Here is a 24519-nt window from a genome sequence, read left to right on the forward strand (position 1 = left end):
GGCAACCTGTTGATCTCTGTATTTCAGATTGTCCGAAGATACATCAAGGATTGGCTTGAAAGAAAGAAGCCGCCTTTTGGTGCTATCAGCAGCAGTGTCCTCCTCATGATCATCTACACCACCTTCTGCGACACGTTCTCGAACCCAAATATTGACCTGGATAAATTCAGCCTTATTCTCATCCTGTTCATAAGTAAGTTGGAAGATGGAACATTTTTGCTATCCCCTCCGTCTCCTCTGGAGCAAAGTGGAAGAAATTGTGAATTGTGTCCCCCAAACTCATTGAATGTTAATTTCATTAGAAAATAATATTGAGCTTCATCTTATATGTGCTCAGTGACTTTATCCTGTGTGTCTGTTCCTTAAGAAGACATCAGTTACATATTTATGATTTAATGTCCTTTGTTTTTTATGTTTGATTTATAGTAGTTGATGCCAGATGAAAGAAAGCATGGGATCTGTCACATTCAAATGTTAGATTGAATACTTTTTGCCAATATATTTTACTGTAACGTTGAGCTAATCTTACCCTTTATTATGAGTTAAAAGTAGGATTTATTTACTTAATACTGTCATTTTCTAAGTATAAGAGTTGACTGAGTTAGTTAAAATGTGGACATTTGCATCATCTTTTCTACTAAACTATACCCAAGGTAATTTCATTTTAAGAAGCGGCAAACTATGAAATGCAAGTAATTGCAAGGATCAGAAATCAACTTTTTGTTCTGTTTATCCTGTAATAGCAAAGACAACTTTGTAATTATAAAGATACCTAAGAATCTTTTCTTATTAAAAATCAACGTGAGTGGGGCGCCTGGGTGGCTCAGTGGGTTAAAGCCTCTGCCTTCGGTTCAGGTCATGATCCCAGGGTCCTGGGATCGAGCCCCACATCAGGCTCTCTGCTCAGCAGGGAGCCTGCTTCCTCCCCCCTCTCTCTCTGCCTGCCTCTCTGCCTGCTTGTGATCTCTCTCTCTGTCAAATAAATAAAAAATCTTAAAAAAAGTTAAAAAAAAAAAACAACGTGAGTTATTCCAAAATATATATTATATGCCACTGCAGTTATGCAATTTACTATAAATACCCACAGCATAAACCAGCTCTTTCTAAATTGAACAAATTAAGTAACCAAGTCTCAAATCAAGGAGGGTTTTAGATTTGCAGAGTAGTAGACATCATAGATGATGCCTGGGGATATCTTCCATAAGAACGAATTTAGTCCCACTAACTTTGATGAGTCTACCAGTTTAGCAATGTGTGTTTGCTTTTCTACTTGAGTTCATAAGTTGCAGATTAAACTAAGCGTATGGTAAATACGCTACAGATATTTTTATACCCCTAATTTAGATTCAATCTTTTTTTTTTCCAGTATTTTCTATCCAGCTGAGTTTTATGCTTTTAACCTTCCTCTTTTCAACAAGGTAAGTGATATGGTATCTCTTGTGGTTGTTAGTTTTTTAAATGACAAATCGTGCTATTTACTTGGCGTCTGTGCCACTGTGCTAATCTACTGTTTCTCTGTCTCCTGATCATTCCGTCTTCCTCCTGCCACCCTCAGGTTGTAGATATCCCGAAGGGTTTGTCTGTGGCCCTGTGTCACCTGCTCACATCGTGTGCTTAGGTGGCCTCCGCCATTCTGCTGGCTCAAGCTGTCAGCTTCCTGCTGTTAATTTTCATGCCGGGACCTTGCATTCCAGTGTTTTTCCTGAGTTCCAGCACTATTTATCACTAACCATTTAGATATCTTCACCAGTCTTCAGAAGACATCAGTCTCCAGATGGAATTAAAATTTTTCCCTAGTACTGCCTCTTCCTCTCTCATTTCTTTATTGTTAGTGGGATCACCATCCACAGAGTTACTCAGACTAGAATCCTTTGCATCATTATTTTTAAAATTTTTAAAATATTTACATTTTTAAATATTTTAAATATAAATAAAATATAAATTTAAATATTTTAAATATAAATAAAATATAAATATATTTTAAATATTTTTAAATATTTATAAAAATATAAATATGAAATATTTATATTTTAAATATTTTGAAAATATTTTTTAAATACCTTTGTAATTCTTTTGAGCTCTCAAAGCCATTTCCCTAATTTGGGCTCTTGTTGCCTCTTTTCTCCCTGGACTATTGTAGTAGATAACTTGTAAGTATCTATCTTTATTTCTAAAATGAATTTTTCTTATGTATTTCATACTGCTTCCAATAACTCAAAGTTCTCATAATAGTCTCTTATCATAATAGCATCATAATAGCTCTTATCAGAGATCTTCAGTGGTTCCAGGACCCTAGAATGAAGTTCACTTTGCGGGGGCTAAGTGAACTACTACTAGTTTCAGCCTGTCTAAGCTTCAGGTTGAGGTAAAATCTTTGCTGTTCCCTGGAGGAACCTCATACATTCTCATTTCTGCTACTTGCTTAGGCTGTCCTCATTAAATTGGTCTCTATGCCCTAGTTCACCTTTCCTATTCTTAAAGGCTCACCTCTAATACACCTTCTTCTACCAAATCGTACATTCAACAGATAATACTTAAGCCTTCAGTACGAGGAAGTTACCACAGTGAGTACCACAAAGAAGAGATGATTTTGACCTTGCATGAGTTTATAGAGTAGATATATGTCTGATAACTAAGTGTCCTCTCAGTAGACAGGGAGCCAACCTGTAGTCAATTCAAAGAAGAAAGCACTTCCAGAAAGAGTGGTAGAACCAGGCTTCATGGAAGAGATGGGATTTGACAGGAATTATAAAGAATGGCTAATTATTCAGCAAACCAGCAAAACAAGATGCAGAGAGGAGGTTCTTGGTGGAGGGAAAAATAATGCAAATGTGGGACACACACACACACACAGTGGGACAATAGGAGTAGAGAAAGATTAAAAAATAATAACAGTAACTAGAAAGGCAGACTTGGACCAGATTGCTGGGTGATGGCAGTGAGTTGCCACGAGGGAAGTGGCCTGGGGCTTTTTTTGGTTTGGTTTGTTGTTTGTTTGTTTTTGGAGAGAGAGTGTGTGTGCACTTGCACATGGGAGCAGGGGGGCAGGGGCAGAGGGAGAGAGAGAATCTGAAGCAGGCTTCACGTTTAGCACAGACCCTGATGCGGGGCTGGATCTCAGGATGGTGATATCATGACCTGAGCTAAAACCAAGAGAAGGACGGTTAACTGACTGAGCTGTCCAGACTGCCCAGGGCCCAGGTTGTTCTTGAGATCTGAAACAGTGGCAGAGCAGCGTTGGGTTCAGCCCTTGCATTGGGCACTTGGCTCTTACAGCACTTGGCATCGCATGAGACTGATTGTAAACAGTCAATAAAAATTTATTGATTGGTGTAATCGGAACAATTTTCCCTAGCTTGTGGTTGTGATTTATAAAGGAAGAGTGAAGCCTAGAGCCATTAAGACATGAAGAAAATGTGACTTAATTGGGTAGTGTAGGAGTCAGAGCTATTTTAAAGTTCTCTTCGTAAATGGTTTGTTATGTCGCCCTAGAAAAGATGTGTGCCTTTCCCCAGCTGTTTGTGTGCTGTGCTAGTCCTTGTGGCAGAAGTAGAGCCACTCATCCTGTCCTATTCTGTCAGACTGGGTAGGATGCAGATGTCCTGTCTGTGGCTGAAAACATGCTGAAAAGCACAAAAGAGCCGCTGCTGGAACGGCTGAAGGAGGGCTGGGGCGGAGAGGGTGTCCCCACTGGTTGGATGGAAAGTGAGAGTTTTCAGTGCGGAGGAGACTGGATTTCCGTAAGGCCTTGAGATCCTAAGACCCTATTATTCTGTGAAGTTCTATTGCCTTTGGAACCTGTTCAGCTGTCAGATATGCCCCTTCTTTAATAAACAGCAGACTAAGGAATGGCTGTCACCATGCTCCTCCCACATTGGTCCATTAAAAACCAGGGATTTTTGAATTGAATAAAATTCAGAAGATGGTTGTATTTTTGTTTTTTGTTTTTCACTATGAGAGACATCATTTGTGCCTAAGGATTTTATTGGAGTAATAAAAGATACCAATGTTTACTGACCCCTGCTCTACGGCAGGCACTGTGTGAGGACCATATGTACGTTCTTTCATGAAAGTCTGACAGCAAAGACTAGGATACAATACATTCTTGTTGCTGTTTTGCTGATGAGGACCCGTACTTAGAGTAGTTTGGTATAATAGCTCTCCTAAAATCAGAATCTAGTAATTTAATAACAGATGGCAAAGAGTACATGTGGAATTAAAATCCATTTCCATTTGACATTTGCCCACACTTTTCCCACTGCACTAAACTATTTCAATTACTTTTAAAATTCTTAAATGCTTGTTTTGGTTAAGGAATCTGTAGAGAGTGTTTAACTGGATTCTTCAAGTTTACTCACACAAGCAAATTAGTCAAAGACACCAAGAGTGTGAACTAGGACCCACTGGTTTATATACTCTGTTGAGTTTCATTTTCTCTTTCTACTTTTTGTTTCTTTCTATTTAAAATTAGTGAAATTGGCCTGTTTTCTCTCTCTCTCTCTCTCTCTCTTTTTACCAACTCACTAAATCTATAACCAGTCCAGATATTGATACAAAAATCTCCACATGGAACTCAGTCTCTTTTTTTTATACAGTATGCCTCCAACCCCTGATGATGGAAATTTAGCATAAAGCAGGAGAGACCCAGCCAAGAAAATTCAACTTTCCTACGACATTCCTCCTACCTAGTTAACATTTCTTAGATTTACTGACCGGATGTGTTAGCTTTCTGGTGTCTGACATGTGAACTACGACTTTGAGTATTTAAAACATATTTGAGAGTTACTACTCTGCATTCTTATTTGTCAGCAGAATAATGACAGGGTTAAAAATTCCAATTCTAGAGTCAGACAGACATGAGTTTCAATCCTACTTAATAACTTTGTGACTTTTGTCATACCTCATTACTAAAATGGACATAGTAGTAGGAGCTACCTCATAGAGTCATTTGGTGAACTGAATAATATGCACATAAAGCCCTCATCACAACACCTAGCATATACTAAGTGCTCAATAAATGTTAGCAACTGTCAAATGTTATACAAAAACAATTTAGCTATATTATTGCACAAACTAATGATGGAAGAGAAGAAATTAGCATTTCTAGCTTTGTAGTACATTCTCTTTGATGTTACACTGTCAGAGATGCTAGGAGACGAGAGTTGATTCATCAAACCGAGAGTCAGCTGTCCATTGTACCCTGTCCATAGTCTGCAACCTGGGGAAGCTGTCAGAGTTAACATAAAATGTTGAAAAGGTTAGAAAAAGAAAGCAGTAATTGTGAGCTTTAAAAAATACATAAAAGACAGTTTGGAAAGCTGATAACTGGAATAATAGAAACCCAGAGTATCACTGGAGTGACAAAAGAAACTGCTGAGAAAGGGAAAAAGAAGAAAACAAATTTTGAATATTTGCATAGGTGTTTTCATCCCTATCTCAGTCCTTTTTTTTTTTTTTTTAGATTTTATTTATTTATTTGACAGACAGAGATCACAAGTAGGCAAAGAGGTAGGCAGAGAGAGAGGGAAGCAGGCTCCCTGCTGAGCAGAGAGCCCGATGTGGGGCTCGATCCCAGGACCCTGGGATCATGACCTGAGCCGAAGGCAGCGGCTTAACCCACTGAGCCACCCAGGCGCCCCACCTATCTCAGTGCATTTTTAATCGGGTGCCTCAATCCGCGGCTCACTGTAGCCCTGAGAGGGAGGGAGTTATCGGAGGGAGCAAAGGAGGGTAGGGGGAAGGCAGGTATTAGTATTAATGGTAAGTCTTACCATTTCAGACATGAGGTAACTAAGCCACAGAACTCTGGGTAACTTGTTTAGTGGCATACAGCTAATGACAGATGAGAGCTTCTTCTAAAATTACGTAAGGACGAAACACAGGTACAAAGGTTAACAAAAGAAAGTATTTCACATGGACGTTTCCTCCTCTAAAAACCGTGGGCTTAGACAGAACTCTCTCAGAGGACCTTTTCTGCTCTACATTCTGTGATTCTACTAGTAAAACCTTCTGACATGTTTTCCTTTGTGAGTACTGCAGAGAAAGGCAAGATAAATATTATGTGGAAAACACTGATTGAAAGCTTTGTGAAAGAGCATAAAAAGACCAGTTGGGAAGAAAAGGAAATAAACATCTCAAGGGAAGCCAAAGTGATCAAAAGAATTATAAAAACAGGATAAAAAGGAAATCAATATTAAAAAGAGATAAGGTAGAGTTAGAAGATAAATAGTAATATGATTCCTTTCAAGAGCATGAGCAGACACAATAGAGACGTTAATCACTGAAAATAATTATAGTCCTTACCACTTAAATAAAATGCACAGGATGCTTCCTTTTTCTGGGGCTTGTCCTGACTTGCTGCCCTTGGGCCGCCTCGTGACAGAACGTAGCTGAAGGAAGGTTACTGATTGAGGTGGCCGCGCTCATCCACCAAAGTGTGTGGTGGTGTTTCTGTTTTCTTGATTTCCTTCTCAGAAAGCAGGCTAGTCTCCAGTTCCGGGCAGCCTCCTGACTGGCGATGTGTGACTTTAGAGAAGTTGTTTGCCCTTGTTGTGCTTCAAGTTCCCTTTCCGGAAAAGGCAGGAAGTGGTAGTACCTAAGGCTATTCCAAGAAGAAGGAAATACTGGGAGTAGGGTGCCTAGAAGAAGGCTCAGTGTTTCCTGCTCCTCCTCAACATGGATGGAGGCTTTGGAGAGCATTTGCTTTGTTGGCTTTCCCCATGGCCCGGGGTAGGGGGCAGGCTCTTTCTCTCCTGATGGAGTGTTTAGGGAGGATATTGTTTTTAACCTCAAGCAATCCATTTTTATGGGCGGATACTCCCTCCCCACCGACATCCCCTTTGTCAGTAGCCCCATAGGGCAGGGTTCCAACTCAGATTGGGTCGGAAGCTTCCCCGCACAGGCCTAGCTTCAGCCGCCTTGCCTGAAATGGGACAAGGGAACAGGTCTTGCAGATACCCTCCCCAGCCATACTGTAAGTGCCGCTCTAATCCGTGACTGCCCATGCCGGATTAAATCAGAGCCTTCTCCCCCAGAGAGATTTTGACACACTGGAAATGCACTACGAGCACGGTAGCAAGCTGAGCAAGTTCACTAAAGGAGAAGTGTATTGCTGTACTCTCTTGGAACGAAGCAACTGCATAATCCAGAGGCAGCAACAGTGGGTTATAAACAAGGGCCTTTGTAGCGTCACCAACACCGCAAGCACAGGTGGGCCTTCATTCCTAGAGAAGGGGTTTAGTCAGTGTGAACTGACTCTGTTTCCTACTCCCCGATCTGCCTCTTGTAAGTTTTCCCTATTTCTTGGGTCCCCGGCTTGAGCCTTGCCTCAAACTCTGGATGAGCAAAGTGCCTCATGCCATACAAAGCAAGTAAAATCTCGGGGCACCTCAGTGGCTCAGTGGGTTAAGCCTCTGCCTTCAGCTCAGGTCATAGTCTCAGGGTCCTGGGATCAAGCCCTGCATCGGGCTCTCTGTTCAGCAGGGAGCCTGCTTCCCCCTCTCTCTCTCTGCCTGTCTCTCTGTCTACTTGTGATCTCTGTCAGATAAATAAATAAAATCTTTATAAAAGGGGCTCCTGGGTGGCTCAGTGGGTTAAAGCCTCTGCCTTTGGCTCGGGTCCTGGGATCGAGCCCCACATCGGGCTCTCTGCTCAGCAGGGAGCCTGCTTCCCTTCCTCTCTCTCTGCCTGCCTCTCTGCCTACTTGTGACCTCTGTCTGTCAAATAAATAAAATCTTAAAAAAAAAAAAAAAACTTAAAAAAAAAGTAAAATCTTTGATATAAATTGCCTCTCCTTTCCCATTCTCTACCTGAAACTTTTCCATATTTTTCACTCACCCTGTCTTCTTCTGGAAGGAAATAAGCCCTCTCAGGCTAATCCCACAGCCTGAGCCTCTGGGACCTCTCTAAGGACCTGGTTTCATCAGTTGCTTCTACCCACTGGGTCTTCACTCTCTTTGCATGGTCATGTTCAGATTCCCATGACCTTTTTCTTCTCTGTACCAGATTTCTTGAAAAAACGGTACCCTCTAATACAAATTCTGTTCGCTCCTTGGCCTCCTGCCCAGACCCCTTTGGGCCGCCTCTTTCCTTCCCTACTTCTATTAACACCCTAGTGCTCCTCTTAAGCCTATGTGCTGGAAGCTTCTTATTTCTCTTTAATTCTTTCTCCTCTCTCAAAGTAACAGTAACAATAAAAAGATCAGCTAGCTTGAGTTAAACACTTGCAGTGTGCCAACTTCTTAACAAACACTGGCGTTTATCCTCACAATGACCCCTAAGAGGCCAGCAGTATTATCCCCATTTTCTGTATAAGTGAAAGAATGGTCTGGATTGAAATTCAGGTGGGTCTTCCCCCAAAGCCTGTGCTCTTAAGCTGCTGGGAAGGAATATTTCACAGAGCGACGTCAACAGTTGACGAGTTCTTATAATTCTGTCTTCATGTCTGTTACCAGCATTGCTGCCTCTCTGTGATTCCTCAGGCCCTTACAGCTTTCCACTTCCCGCGGAAGTGGCCAGTTCCTGGCCTCATCATCGCCAGTCTTTCTTGCACCACACTGGGTGGTTTTTCCTCCCAGCATCTGTAGCCCGTCTTGTCAAGTCCACACTCCTGGTCACAAGCCAGTGTCCCTGCACTCAAGTCAGCCTGGAGTCTCTTCTTTGCCAACTGTCCCCTTGGCCCCCAGATTTCAGTCTCACTGTCCCCTTACCTGAAATACACACCCACCCATGTCTAAACCTGTCCTTTAAAGCCCAGCTTGATGGTTATTTCTTTCAAGAAGGTTCTCTGTGTGCTCCATCATTATCCCCCATTCTCTGCCAAGCTTGAGATAATCCTTTTCTTTGGTGCCATAACCCTCACACCCACTCTTTTTTCTCTTTCTCAATCATGTAGGCATATATATATATATATATGCCTACATGATGAACAAAAGGATCAAGGAATATGTCAGCTGTGTAGTTCAATGTTTAAGAGGAGGACTGACAGCACAATATAAATATGATAATAAAGTGTGGGAACAGTAAGCCAATCTTTTTATACTCAAGTAACACATATCCATGAGAATTCTCAATTTTGGTAAGACACCAAAAACTGGGAAGTTGTAATCCAAAAAGACCAGATCAGACTAGTTAGGAAGCATGAGCACACATGGCTTTTCAGAGGAAAGAACACCAAAGGACAATTTTCATCTTAACACAGGGGATGAGGAGGAAGAGGAAGAAGCCCTTCTCCCCTCCAGTGAGTATATATAACAAAGAAAACAGGATGCGTGGATCTGTTTAGGGAAGATTTTTCTTCTAATGAAAGTTATATATGAGGATGAGGTTACTAAGGAAAGTGGTGGGATCACTTTCTTTAGAGATCCTTAAAAATTGGATTGCTTGATGGAGGACATGGGGAGTTAGAGAGGAGAAAGGAGTTGGGGGAAATTGGAAGGGGAGGTGAACCAGAGGGACTATGGACTCTGAAAAACAATCTGAGGGGTTTGAATTGATGGGTGGGTGGGAAGTTGGGGTACCAGGTGGTGGTTATTATAGAGGGCACGGATTGCATGGAGCACTGGGTGTGGTGAAAAAATAATGAATACTATTATGCCGAAAATAAATTTTTTAAAAAAATTGGATTGCTTGTTGTATCCACAATTGTATACATAGAGTCAAGTTCTAGAGCATTTTCCATTTGCTAACTCAGGGCAAGGAATGAACAGACTTACTGTACCTTCAAATCCTGATTCTGCAGGAAGGAATAGTTTCTAACATATCAAGTACACTAACAACAACATTTCTAACCCTTTTGGCTTCTGGTTTTCTAAATCTTTTTGTTCTAAAATAGAAAATCTGAATATGAAATTCACCAGTACTGACCCCCATAACATTTAATGGATTTTTGGCTAAGTGAGATTTTTTTTTAATGCTTAATATATTACATAACAGTAGTAGAACATAGCAGTTAAGAGCATAGGCACAGAAGCTACACTTGATTTAAATCCTGGCTCTGTCATTCTCTAGCTCTGGGGCCCTGGATAAGTGACACAACTTCTCTGTGCCTCAGTTTTCTCATCTGTACATAGGGGTATTTTATCACCGACCTTATGGGTTAGTGGTCTTCAAATGTTACAGACCTTAGAGGAGTATCTGATACACAGTAACTGCTCAAGGAATGAAAACTTAAAATTTTTACTGAAACACATGATGCTAAATCTTTGTTCATACCAGGTATTCCTGCAAAGGGTGTGTTTGCTGCCAGAGAGGTATGCTGCTTCTCTATACTGCTTCTTGAGGGAAGCAATTACAGAGATACATTAACTCTTTCTGGCTGCTGGAATTAATATCAAGTGATAGCCTAGTAACTTTGCTAACACAGGTCCTCACTGCGTGATTTTGCAAAGCCCTACATCACAGCCTGATTATGTGATCTCCAGAGACCTCCACCACACATTTGTTAGAGTAACTTTATTTTTAACAACCAATATCTAGATACAGTGCTGCTGTCCTTCCATAGGTGAATAGTTAAACAAATTACAGTACATGTGTATCATGGAATGCTATTTAGCAATAAAAGGAATAAACTATTGGTACACACAGCAACCTGGATGAATGTCCAGGGAATAATGTCGAGGGGAAAAAGCTGGCCCCAAAAGGTTACATATCCTTCCACACACAGAACGTTTTGAAATGAATTTTTTTGAATGGCTTGGTGGTTGCCAGAGGTTAAAAATGGGGGATGAGAAGAGGGGAGAAGTGGTGTCCACCACACATTTTTAAGACTTTTTCTTCGTGGATAAATGACTCAGGAATGATTCTCTAAAAAGAAATTCAGACACTTCTCTACATTTGGGCATAGAATTACTTCTGTCACCAGGATTGATCAAAAGGATGTTAACATGAAGGTAGGTATTGCATTTGATTTAGGATGTGTTAAGTAGGCTTTTTATACAAGTATTTGTAAAACACTCTTTTTGCCCCTAGGAATAATTCGGGTTTCACACCAGCAGACACTGTGGCAATCATTTTCTGTTCTACGCACAAATCCCTCACACTGGGTAAGTGATTCACAGAGTTAAAAACCAACTGCATATTATCCTCAGACAGTTACATCTTACGATTTTGAAATTTAAGTAGCTCTTCGAATTAAATGGAGTAGAGTATCAATCACTCTGTTAGATAAAGAACAAAAGGTTCTTTATCTGTGAGGTGAGGATGGGTCATTCCTTTTAAATACCATTATTTGATTGAACCAATTTTTGAAGGCCTAAATTTAATAATGTAGGATTTAGCTTAATTTGTAATTATGTTTGTGGTTCTCTTAAAAGAGTTTCATTGTAGTATGTGAACATTAAAAGCTCGGGGGAAGCAGGGTCAGGGATGTGGAAGGGTGAGGAACTTCTGAAAAGGAATGGGCAAAGACTGGGTTTTGAAAGGCTAGTTGCCCCTGGAAAAAGTTAACTTATTTTTTGGAAGCTTGGAGCAAGGTAGAGAAACTGTTACTCTAATGTGATATTGACATTAAAGTTCATTTCAGAATGTTATTTCAATAAGAAACACAATGTGGCTATCATTAATTCAATCTGATTAGCACCTAAACTGAAATATCTGTGTATTTAACAGACAAAAGTAGATCAAGAAGAAAACTGCTGTTTTCTACTAAGCTTTATCCTGTGTAGTGGCATTATTCTGACAACCTGCCCAGGCACCTGAATCCATGTTTTTAGTCATTAAAAGTCATTAAGAAATCAGGAACCTTCTGGAAATATTTATCATCCACAAACTCCTTGGGGTAGTAGACACATTGTGATAAAAACTCACTTTAAAAATTTCTTTACATTTTGGCATGAGACATAAGAGAATGAAAAATCACGACATTGTTCTATCTGTTCATGTTAAAGAAGTTCAGTCTGTAAGCTAGAAAACGTTTCATGATGTTTTTACTAACCCTAAGCATATTTGTTTATAGAATCTATTGTCAGTCCTGCCAAATTTGGACAATGATTTCAAAATTGGACAAACTCTTTAAGGAGCACTTGCTATCTAGGCCTCCATCTTATTTGAATAAATGATAAACGGCTGACCCTTGAATAATGTGGGGGTGGGGGGAGGCCTTAGGGGAACCACCATCCCCCACCCCCCACATAGTCAAAAATCCATGTATAACTTTTGACTCCCCAAAAACTTAACTACCAATAGCCTACTGTTGATGAGAAACCTCACTGGTAACAGTCAACCAACACATATTTTGTATGTTACACGTATATACCTTGTTCTTATAATAAAGTCAGTTAGAGAAAAGAAAATGTTATAAAGAAAATCATAAGGAAGAGTAAACACATTTACAGTCCTGTACAGGGTTGATCAAAAAAAAGATCCACGTATAAGTGGACTCGTGTAGTTCAAACCCATGTTGTTCAAGGGTTAACTGTACTGAATATCCATACCTTGCAGTATTTCCATTAGACTTTCTTCGTAGTATCATCAAACTGAAGTTGAGAGAGCTTTGGAATCCACATTCCAATCCTGACTTTGTGACTCTGGACAAATCACTTCACCTCCCCTGAACCTTAGCTTTCTCATCTGTAAAATGGGGCAGCATAATCCTCACTTTATGAAGTTTATTAAGATTTAAAACAAAATGTGTTAAGTACCTAGCACAATACTTACACATAATAGGTAGCCAGCACACGGCAGAATGTGTGCAATCGTTGCACTGGGTGTAGACTGCTACGGGCTTAATTCTGTAACCCACCCAGCTGTTGTTATCAGTTATTATTAACTCTGTTACTTACAACTGTGTTACCATTTCCGGGGTCCAGTCCCCTGACCGCTTGTCCTCTGGATTTTCATGTAATAGGTGTGGTTTAATTTTTGACTTCAAAGAAGTCATCTTGCACTTCCCCCGCCCGATGCTGTTACTGTGCTGTGATGGCTCATGCTCCAGGTCTCCTAAAATGTAAGGTGCTCTTACAAAGGTAGGGAGTCCAGAAGCAAGAGCTGCCTGATGCCTCAGATGTCCAGAGCCAGGGATCCAATAAGCCCATGTCCTCAGCGGAGATGCTGAGCATGGCGGCACCAAATACGCTCCCGCATTGCTATGTGGGCTTTAAGCCCCACACACTCCGAAGGGTCTGCTTTCCGAAAACACAAATGGATGTTTTGTCTTTCTGCGATCTTCTTCTGTGCTGGAGCTGGCTGTGGGGAGCAAAGAACTCAACCCAAGAAGCGCACTGCAGCAGCATCAGTGTTCTTTCCTCTTCTTTAAGTAAAACACCTACCCATCAGATCCTTTACTTGTTTGTCCTTTCATTTTTTGTAATCTCAAAGTGATGTTCTTCTGTTCTTGGTGCTTTCTGAAACCTGATTTTCAGGTAAACGGGTGCACTGAATACCCATCAGAAGTAGCTGTTTTGCTAAAAAGGGCTGAGTTAACTTGACTTTTGTCTGCTTATGTACTTTATTTCTGTAGCATTCTCCCCTGAAGTAGCTCCTTAGATCCTCCAATGAGATACTAGCGTGGTAGCTAAGTAACCATACAGTCTAAATCCTTTGTTACTTCCATAACATGATAGCCTTGAGCACTCTTAGAATTGCAAGACCGAAATACTTGTCCTCACTCTTCCACTGAGACATCCCCAGGCTTCAGTTTCCTTAGCTCTTAGTTTCGAGAATTTTACTTCCAACCTGACTAGTCTATCATGCCTTGATCATACCTGGCTTCCTTCCTGCAGGCTCCCAGGTAGCATTTATAAGTATGACCTCTTTGCTGCTTATCTCAGTGAGGTGCCATGGATAGTCCTTGTTCCAGCAGTGCCCTTACTTCCTTCCTGTAGCAAGGGGAGTTTGGCTCAACATTGCTAGAATGGACTTGGTAAGCCCTATAATTTCACTGCATCCATTTTCACAAAATGCATTGCGTGCTCCCCTCTCCTAGTGACCTGACATCACTGGTATAGGGGATGTGCCATGATAGTCACCTGAGCTACAGGCCAGTAATTACCCTAAGGGAGCTCTTGTCTGCATGGAAATGAAAGAACATCAGATTCCAGAAAGCAGGGAACGTATTTCAGATCATATCACTCAGAGTTATACTATCTCTCACTTCTCACACAATGATGAATTATATGGATTATAATATATCTAATTGGCATTTAGAAAAAGCATCTATCCCTTCTTGAGATCACTATCAAAATATTTCTTTTAATGATTTTGTACGCACACAATAAACAGATATAACACCTCCGATAGAATACATTAAGTAAGCCTTACGAAATACCATTCAGTCTTATATACACTATTTGTATTTAAGAATCAATCATTGTAGGCCAAGTGGTACCCAGGTAACTAATGAACCAAAGATGAAAACTCTCGCTTGAGAAGCTTTCTGAATATTCTCTTATACACACACTTCAGTTTATTTTATTGTTCTTGCTTTTGCCTTGTCTCCATCTCTCCAGTATACTTGCATCTACCCAGATGCTAAATTTGATTCATTGCTTTTATTAGTGCATTTGCCATTGATTGATTAGTTCTTCGTATTAGTACTTTTTCTATTGATTGATTGCAGATGAAGTGACTATTTGACCTTTAATTATGAGGCTTCCTATTGAAAATGACATTGAGCTATGGCTTCACATAATCCATCTGGAAAGCCTGACATGATGCCATTCCCTGGAGTTCGTTCAGGAAGAAAGAGGAGGCCTGAAGGAAGCACAGAGCTATCACTGTGCTTCATCTAAAACAATACTACAAGGCTTGTTTGCTGCTCTCCTCGAGCTTCGGCTCAGGGTTGGAGGTAATTTTGTATTTTGTCAAGACAGCATCACTTGCTGTGGATTGCCGTAAAAACCATGAACTCTCCCAAAGTCTTCTCTAGTTTGATGCCGATATTTGTATAGTGATAGTCTGTGTCATCATAATGACAAGATTCTGTATGTAGCAGAGATGGAAGAACAGCCTGCACCCTGGTTAACAATGGCTCAGTGCACAGTGAGTCAAGAGATCTCATCAAGAAAGAAATTCGATCCCAGGCACTCTATGGAATTAGTATTTTACTTTTATTTTATTTACCTTTTTCTCTTGAGTATTCAAATCACTTTGCTTATCTGGAGTTCCAGGATGTGTACAAAAGCATTCTTACAACACCATGAAAGAGAATGTTTCAGGGTGTGTGAGGTCCTTAAGTTTATGTTTATGTTCATTTGTCATGTTTTTAAATAGCAAAATGAAAGCGCACACTCTTATGGCGTGTCAGCTGACTACTGGCAGTCGGTCGTGAGATTCTCATTCGTGTCTTCTTTCCAAAAACATTTCTGAGTTGGAAGAATGCCATGGAAATTTTAGAGTATCATGATTAATACCTATTAAAAGTCCACTGTATGTCTTACCATTTGTAGACGCCACACACAAAGATGAATCAAGGCAGGTATTCCCTCACGTTATTTACCCTTCGTTATGAGGCCATGATTGCGGCTACATAGCTGAACTGTGACAAGAAACCGTGCACCAAGCAAAAGGAATATAACTTTTTGCTAAGGCGTGGGACTCTGCAAATAGTAGAAAGACATATTCCTAATTCTAGTCTGGATTCAACTTTCAGTTCTCTCACCGAAAGCTGAAATAAATCATGTAATTGCTGTGGGCCTCAGTTTCCTCATCTGTGAAATGAGAAGATGGACTAGATAACACATGACATTCCTCCCAGGCTTAAGTCTGTGCTCTGTGAATGATATTTCTGTTCTTTAAGATAACAGTTTCCTGGGGCGCCTGGATGGCTCAGTGGATTAAGCCTCTGCCTTTGGCTCAGGTCATGATCTCAGGGTTCTGGGATCGACTCACACATTGGGCTCTCTGCTCGGCATGGAGCCTGCTTCCTCCTCTCTCTCTGCCTGCCTCTCTGCCTACTTGTGATCTCTCTCTCTCTGTCAAATAAATAAAAAAAAATCTTAAAAAAAAAAAAAGATAACAGTTTCCCTGCAGGGTGTGAAAGAGAAAAAAGTTCATAAATAGTTATGTAAATAATGTTACAGTATTACACGAAAGGAAATACGGCTCTTGCCTCTCCCAAAAAAAGTTTTAAAAATACTTCATATTCCAAAGAGTTTCACCAGAGAAACAGAATCTGCAAAGGATCTTATTTGCAGTTTTACTTGGAAGCTGTTTGAGAATGAGACAGGACTACCTGTCCCTAACTTGGGCTGGAAAGATCATTTAATAACACACACGTTATTTTCTCAAGAGGTAGGATTGAAATAGGAAAGTTTGCATTTCTGTAGTTCTTTTCCCTTAAAGCTTATCTGTGACTCTATTTGGCATAAAGAGACTGTTGTCTCAATAAAACTGCCCCATAAATGGGAAGCACTTTTTAAAGCATTGAGCTCATTAAATCATGTAACTCCAAAACCTTGAATATCAGCAGGTCAGTAATTGTCTTATTTTGCCTACAAAGAAATTTTGGAAAAATTTTACAGACATCCCAGATCGTATAACTAATAGAGACTGGAGTCCCTGCCTCCTAACTTCCAGAATTGTATTGGATAATAAGATATGAAAGCATTTTGAAGGCCGAAAAATACTATCCTGATTCCAAATATTGTAAATGGGCAATCTCAGTGTACATTTGAAATATGTTAATTGTTTAAAAAAGAAAATCACTTTTGATGACATTGCTACTTATAAAACAATTTAAAAATACTTAATATCTATAATTGTTCCCATAAGCACGAGTTTATGCCCAGGCATAAACTGGCACTCATTCCTTCTACCTTATCTTTAGTAACAAAAAGCTATATTCTGCCCTTCCCTAATATTCATCTGTTTTGTTTTTTAAATTCCACATATGGTATTAGTCTTTCTCTGACTCAGTTACTTCGCTTAGCATAGTACCCTGTAGTTCCATCCACGTCATTGCAAATGGCAAGATTTCATTTTTTTTTTGATGGCTGAGTAATATTCCAGTGTGTGTGTGTGTGTGTGTGTGTGTGTGTGTGTGTACATGTACCACATCTTCCTTATCTATTCATCTGTCAGTGGACATCTGGACTTTTTCCACGGTTTGGCTATTTTGGACGTTGCTGCTGTAAACATCAGGGTACATGTGCTGCTTTGAATCACTATGTTTGTGGCCTTTGGATGAATACCTAGTAGGCCGTTGCTGGGTCATAGGACAGTTCTATTTTTTAACTTTTTCAGGAAACTCCACACTCTCTTCTAGGTGGTTGCTTCAGTTTGCATTACTACCAACAGTGTAAAACAGAGACAGAGGCAAACCATAAGAGACTCTTAACTCTAGGGAGAAAATTGAGCATTGCCAGAGGGAAGGTAGGTGGAGAGATGGGGTAGCACGTGATGGGCATTAAGGAGGGCTCTTGATGTAAAGAGGACTGGGTGTTCTATGCAACTGATGAATCAGTAAATTCTACCCCTGAAACTAATAATAGACTATATGTAAACTAAATTGAATTTAAATAAAAACTTAAAAATAAATAAGAAATAAAGATTTCAAGACATAATAGCCAAAACAAGTTATATTCTATTTTCTATTTAAAGTGAATCTTGATGAGTCAGCCCTTACCTTTCATGAGGCATCACTGTCTGCACTCTTTTTTAGCTGTATGACAATGAACTGTTAAAATGGAAACTGAAATCCAGAGTAGAGACAAAAAATAGAAGTTTGTGTGTGGGCCAGAGCCCTAAATATATTTCTGTCCTGCGGTTTGCCACTGGAACTGCAGTTGTGTAAGGAAAGGCAGTTTGGGAGCTCTGCCATTTGACAGATTCTTAAAAATGCCACTGAAATTATAGACAAAAAGGAATTTTACTACTGTGCTGAAAAAGAAGTGCAGGATTATCCAGTATTTTATACCATTTTCCGATCCATATAAAGAAAGAAAAAAACATAAGTTCTCTAACTGGTACACTTCTGTTCTTCAGAAGTTTGGGGACTATTTTGTTTTGAGTTTTTGGTTCTGAATTTGGTCTCTGAAAATCATGACTAGCATATCTAGACTTACGTAATAAAAAAGTTGGAAGTTCCCAGGTTCCAGGCAGCAAGTCTAAAATTAAGGATGATAAAACCTCTTTGGGTTTTGGTTTTGTTACCCTGACCCTCAAGTACCATAAATCTTAGAGATACACCAAGAGATATTCATCCGGAAGATCAGTGCCCAAAACTCCCATCCTCCTCCTCCACACTTCCTATGCCATAGACTGTCAAACGTTTTTAACTGCAACCCCCAGAAACACATTGTACAGTGTGAGCCTGTATGCGCTGCTTTACAAAATAACATCCACTCTTACTGAATGTGTTGTGTTCCGTATTCTATCCAAGTGGTGGATAAAACCCATTAAGTTGATCTGCAACTCATTAATGGGTCATAATCCAAGGTCTGAGAAGTATTACCTTATACCTGCTTGGTGAGATTTTATCCTCTTCCTCAGATAGTTACCATATAGGCTTTAGCTTCTACTGTCTTTTTTTTAAATAGAACTTTAGCTCAAATTCCTGATACCAGGGAGGAAGCAGAGCTAAATTAAAACTCAGAAAAATTCCTGATTCAAGGTAATATTTAGATTTTATTAATACATTTAGATTTTAGATTTTATTAATACCTCTTATATTACAGAGTTTCTATACTTTTTAAATTTATTTTTCAATTGTGTCTCTATTCATCATGTTTTCAATAGTAGTAGGAATAATGCTAATAGTTAACCATAATTGGGTAGTTAATAGGCAAACATCGTGCTTGAAGCCATTTACTTGAAAATACTTTTGTGTTCACAGTGTGGCATCATATATGTATGTAGTAGTTAAAGTTCAGCACCAGGGATGGCCAGTGGCTCTAATGGAAAATACTCACCCGAGTGTTCAGCTACTATTTTATCAGAAAGGGAATACTCCAGAGGCAGCTCCAACAAATGCTTGTGTTATCTGTATCTCTGTCAACCAGAGATTTTGCTGATCAGCCTAATGAATTCTGAAATAGGTTGTTATTAATGAAATTGCCGACTTGTTACTTTGTATGTAATAAATGGACTCTCGCTGATCAGTAGACTGCCTGAAAATTATAGAGACACTTCCTACTTGCTACAGAGAATCTAGCAAACCCAGTGACTTGAATCTGAGATCCTTGGGGCTGTGCTGGAGGCTCATCCCTACCTGGTTTTGGGCCCTGCTGCCCCGAGGAGTCCCTGTGGTTGCCGGAGGCTGACTCTAAGGGTCACAGAATCCTGCTTGGAATGTTGCTGTGTGTGCTTTGAGAGACCACATGCAAGGGGTTAATGAGAGCACTTGAAAGGTCAGAGCTAGGGCTTTGAGTTGACTGGATAAGTTGTGTAAACTAATACTGGTATGCGTGGCAGCTTGCTTTTTCATTCAAACTCATTGGCGTGCTTGTGTGGGTGTGGCTCACCTTCACCTACCTTAAATTCTTTCTTTGGCCACTACACCTTATCTGCTGGAAAGACTGAAACTTATGCCTGACACCCCCCACCTCGGGGTGTAGGTCACCTCCCAACAGTCCTTTACACACACCAGCTCACATCACTCCTGCAATCAGCTCAGATAAGGAAAGTGAGGTTTCTAAGTGATAAGCAACTGCCCAAGTCACGTGACCCAGGGGGCAGGGCCAGAATTTACACCAGGCTAGCTTTTAACCCTATGCAGAGCTGTAAATGGGGTTCTTCAGGAAGTCTTGTGCTCTAGTGTCAGTCCTCTGGTTCACCAGCTATGAAAATTTAGGCTAGATGCTCTCTGGGGCCCTTCTCATTCTAACATTCAGCAATTCTCTGATTTTTAAAAAGGTATTCAGCTTTAGAATCTTGACCCTTCAGAGGGGTACCTTAAGATCAACATTTCCCCAAAGGTGACCCTCTAATTTATGGCAAATCACTTCCTCTAAGTAAAAAAAAAGATTACTGGACCTCATCTGATTGAGAATTTTTTTTTAACTTTATTTATTTATTTGACAGAGATCACAAGTAAGCAGAGAGGCAGGCAGAGAGCAGGGGGAAGTAGGCTCTCCGCTGACCAGAGAGCCCAATGCTCCCAGGACCCTGGGATCATGACCTGAGCTGAAGGCAGAGGCTTTAACCCAGTGAGCCGCCCGGGCGCCCCTGAATCAGAATTTTTAAGAATAAGACCCTGGAGTCTGATTTTTGAAACATACCAAAAAAAACAGGATTATGCACCTGAAATTTTAGAGCCACAATAATACGTGCATCCAGAATCACCTATGGTTTCCAGAGTAGCTGGCTCACCCTCCCAGGTCTTTCGGGAAGCTTTTGTCCCAGCACAGCATTCAGGCAAGTCTTGTGTAGGTGCTTTTTTATGATCGTGGAAACTAGTCTGCCTCAGCTTGGCTTGGTTGGTTTTGGGTGGTGGTGTTTTTGTTTCTTGTTTTTTCCTAACTTTAGTCTGGCCATGATGTGGATACTTTTTGTCTCATTATTACCCAAAAGGAGATACTGAGGACGTAGATGCTCATGACATACTACAAAGTAGCATAAAAAGATAAACAATAAAATTTTGAAACAACTCAGTAGGCTTGGACTCCAATTTCTCGGAATCACTCACCTCCTCTTTCCATGTCTTCGATATGTGATTCTGTGGTTGTGTCTAGGAAGGATAAAAACTTGCTCCTGTTTTTCTAATCTATATCTATATTTGTGCCTGAACTTCAAAGGTCTTTTGAGTTCCCTTTGCATCAGTGTGGTTAAACCACAGCATTTGGATGTGGAAGTATGCCAGTATTTCACAAGGCATAACCTGATCAAAGGAAAGCCATTCACTTAGTGCCTGCCTATCATCCCTAGAAGTCACTCCAGAAGCGAAGCTTTCTTTTTTAAGCTGAGAGTAAAGTTTAAGCGTATTTAAAATAATTTCAGCATGCCTGGTATTTGAAAGTTATCCTTATATAAGTCCCTTCATGAAAGGAAATATATATGGTTTTTCCCAAAAAATATTACAGTGTAATTGATACTGTAGAAAGATTTTTTAAAAAGAAAGGAAAGAGGGGTAACTGGGTGACTCAGTGGATGAAGCCTCTACCTCTTGATTTCAGTTCAGGTCAGGATCTCAGAGTCCTGGGATGGAGCCCAGCATCAGGCTCCCTGCTCAGCGGGGAGTCTGCTTGTCTCTCTCCCTCTGCCCCTCCCCCCAATCATGTGCTCGCTCTTTCTATCTCTCTCAGAAATAAACCTTTTAAAAAAAAAAAAAAATAAGGGGCACCTGAGTGGCTCAGTGGGTTAAGCCTCTGACTTCGGCTCAGGTCATGATCTCGGGGTCCTGGGATCGAGCCCCACATTGGGCTCTCTCCTTGGCAGAGAGCCTGCTTCCCTTCCTCTCTCTCTCTCTCTGACTGCCTCTCTGCCTGCTTGTGATCTCTGTCAAATAAATAAATTAATTTAATTTTTTTAAAAAGTTAAAAAAGAAAGAAAAGAAAAGAAACACAAGATAAAATCATTGCTTTCCAGAAGTCAGCACTCTGAAAGGGACAGCAACCGAAACAGACCCATAAGCAGAAGTTAGAGACAGGTGAAGGCGTGGGGAGTTCTGGCAGTACTCTAGCAACAAGGTTTCAGTTCCCATGGCTGTCCTCAGCAGTCACCATTCTCAAAAGTTTTAGGAATGCTTCACACCTCACCCTGGATGATTTCAGTCCTGCAAAGCACTAAATCTGAGCCCCACAATACTGTCTCATAATGCTATTTTTAACCAGAATCATAACCCAAATCACCAGCATCTATGCCAGGTGCCGTACAAACACTGCTTCACTAACACCTCCAACTGCCCTTTGAGACAATTATTTTAACCTCATTTTGAGCAGGTGTGGAAATGGGAGTATTAGGGCTAGATCATCTGACCACATAGCTGGTAGTTGGCATGGTTAGAATTTAAACCCAGGTCACTGACAGCAAAGACCAAGTCCTTTCCATCATACCACCCAGGCTTCTAGAAATATCTGAGAAGGGTGTGTTAGCTGTGCCACTCGTTCAGCCTCAGGGATGGGGCAGGATCAAGAGGAGGCAGTGTTTCCCCGTGCCAGCTTCCCTGCCCCTGAGCTGGGCTCGCGGTGGCATCTCAAACTATGTACGAAATCCTCATCCCGAGTGTTCAAATGTCAATTCTTGGTGGGATTCAGCTAGTGCAAACTGGTATTTCCAGAGTTTCGTGTTTATTTCAAAATAAAAACCATCCCACTATAGTTAGAAGTGGCTCTACAGAGATCAGTTTTACACATTAGTCATCAGTAAAGCACCCAAAGTCACATACAGCCCTTGCTGCTGAAAGGGAAGTGCCACAAGAAGCGAGGGGCGCACAGTGTGATGTTTGCGGGGTGGTCCTTTCTGATGAAGCCTCTGCCGCATCGCGGAGAGCTGACAAGGGCTTGTCTCCCAGTGCTTCCCACCAGCTCCGCACTCGCTGTCAGTTGCAGAGGGGTTTGGTCTTTATTATTATTATTAATATTTAGAAAGTTTGCCCGTAGCAGTACTAAAATGTGCATCACAGAACAACAGTTGTTTACTGTGTTTGAAGTGAAGACTCTCACCCAGGAGATCTCATTCACTTGAAGTTCGTATCTCTCCATCTCCACTCGCAAACAGAGACCCGTGAATAACGGTTGTCATTTCAGAGCTGCCTCTCTCCAATTATTTATTTGTTCCCATCTCTCCCCAGAAGTTCCCTTAATTGAACCAGACACTATAAACCCGTTCGCATGTATTTGATGACAGCCGGCTCCATGACTCTTTACAGCGAAGAATAAACGAGCCCACAGCTAAGCGAGGGGAAATCCACTGCCTCCCTGTCCCCCTCTACAGCCCCGTCCACACAACTGCAGGCAGAAATTAAAGTTAGCTGCCCACTTTTTAAAGCCACGGGCTACTGGGTAGGTTTTTGACAAGTTACCGTGGGGGCAAGAGGAGATGTAAAATTGGACACAACTCAGATCCCTGGGTCCCCAGAAGCCAGCTCATTTGGAAAGTCACCTTTCCTGAAGCCGAGTGCAGTCGTGATAGTGTAGCCGTGACACTTCCCAGAGCTGCCTTGGCTCCATGTCTGCTCTGTGTACTACTACTGCTCTCTGTATTACAACTAGTCTCCTCTAGCACTAGGACTTTCATATTGCTAGAGCAAATTTTCTAAATATTAATTAAAAAAAAAAAAAAACACCTTTTTGCACTGATTGTGAGTGCAAAACCAAAGAGGATGCACTGGTGCTGATGAAAAAAATGCTTTTAAAACACAATCTCCCTGATCCATTCATTCACTCACCAAGTGTTTATTTAGTGCCGACTGTATGCCAGACCCTGTTCCAGGCCCCATGGGGCTACAGCAGTGAACAAAGTACAGAAAAGTTCTTGCCCTTATCTAACTTCCTTTCCAGCAGGATCAAATAGATGAACAGTTAAACATACAACCATTTGGTGATGGTAAGTGTGATATGGAAAGAGAGACTTGTTATACAGGAAGGAGAATAGGAGTGCCAGCGTGGAGGTGGGAAAGTTTTAGGCTTAAAGGGGCTGTTGGATCAAACACCGGAAGGACCCAGTGAGCAAGCCGTGTGGGTATTTAGGGCAAGGAGATGCCAAGTGGAGGGGGCAGTGAGGGCGAAGGAGCTGAGGCAACACTGTGCTTGGTCAGTTGGAGGACGAGGAAGGGGCAGGTGTTCCGGCAGGGGAATGAGGGATGAGGGAGGGAGAGCTGGCGGAGAAGTGGTACCAGACAATGGGAGTGGGGAGAGTGAGATCACCTAAGGCCTTGTTGGCAGGTGCGAGGACTTAACCTTTTACTTAGAATGAGAGGGGAAGCCATTAAAAGGTTGAGTAGTCTCTCGATAAGATCCAAGTCCACTCTGAAAGGACCCCTGTGGCTGCTGTGTTGAAAATAAAAGCCTGGGGCTGGATGGGTGGAAAGGTACAGCAGTGAAAAACAGGAAGGCCAGTTACAAAGCTTTAATCCAGACAGTTTAAGGCCAAAGGTCATGGTGGCGGAAGTGGTGTTGGATTCTGGGCATATTCGGGTCACAGAGCTTAGAGGGCTTCCTGATAAACTAGATATGCTCATAAGAGGAAGGGGAAGGCGTGCCTGGGTGGCTCAGTTGGCTGAGGGTCTGCCTTCAGCTCAGCTACTGATCCCAGGGTCCTGAGAGTCCCACATGCACTCTGCTCAGCAGGGAGCCTGCTTCTCCTTCTCCCTCTGCCTTTCTTTCTGTCAAATAAATAAAGCCTTAGAGAGAGAGAGAAAGGGGAATTATCCAAGGTGTTTGGACAGAGAGGCTGGAGGGATGAGACTGCCATTTCCTGGATTAGGGAAGATGGTAAAGGAACAGATTTTGGTGGTGGAAGAGAAGGGTGTAGGGGCAGGTCAAGAGTCCCATTTTGAACATGTTAAGTTTGAGATGTCTTCTCAACATCCAGTGGAGGGCTAGCCCGGTGCATCTGGAGTGTTCATTGTATAGGGGTTATTTTAGGCTCACGGACAGGAGGAGGTCACTAAGGAGTATGGAGACAGAGGAGAAGGACCCTCTGAGG

The 24519-nt window shown here is 41.2% G+C and overlaps 1 protein-coding gene and 1 long non-coding RNA gene across 7 annotated transcripts in view; one reads left to right on the forward strand and one right to left on the reverse strand.

Annotated features, from left to right (window-relative positions):
- LOC106006399 overlaps positions 1-6565 on the reverse strand; it is a 52376-nt gene extending 45811 nt beyond the window's left edge. The window contains exon 1 of the long non-coding RNA XR_006606250.1: positions 6304-6565. This is a non-coding gene — a long non-coding RNA (uncharacterized LOC106006399). The remainder of the gene's footprint in view (positions 1-6303) is intronic.
- SLC10A7 (solute carrier family 10 member 7) overlaps positions 1-24519 on the forward strand; it is a 254159-nt gene that overhangs the window by 212888 nt on the left and 16752 nt on the right. For 4 of the 6 annotated variants that reach the window (XM_013059153.2, XM_013059150.2, XM_004758018.3 and 1 more), the window contains 3 exons: positions 28-193; positions 1367-1418; positions 10969-11042. In XM_013059153.2, coding sequence (XP_012914607.1) covers positions 28-193; positions 1367-1418; positions 10969-11042 — 292 coding nt within the window. Of the gene's footprint in view, positions 1-27; positions 194-1366; positions 1419-10968; positions 11043-24519 lie in introns of those variants that run through there. The other 2 variants (XR_006606249.1, XM_045078339.1) reach the window with 2 other exon arrangements.

This window comes from Mustela putorius, unplaced genomic scaffold, assembly GCF_011764305.1.
Source record: "Mustela putorius furo isolate JIRA1106 unplaced genomic scaffold, ASM1176430v1.1 tig00000242_pilon_pilon_pilon, whole genome shotgun sequence".
NCBI lineage: Eukaryota > Metazoa > Chordata > Mammalia > Carnivora > Mustelidae > Mustela > Mustela putorius.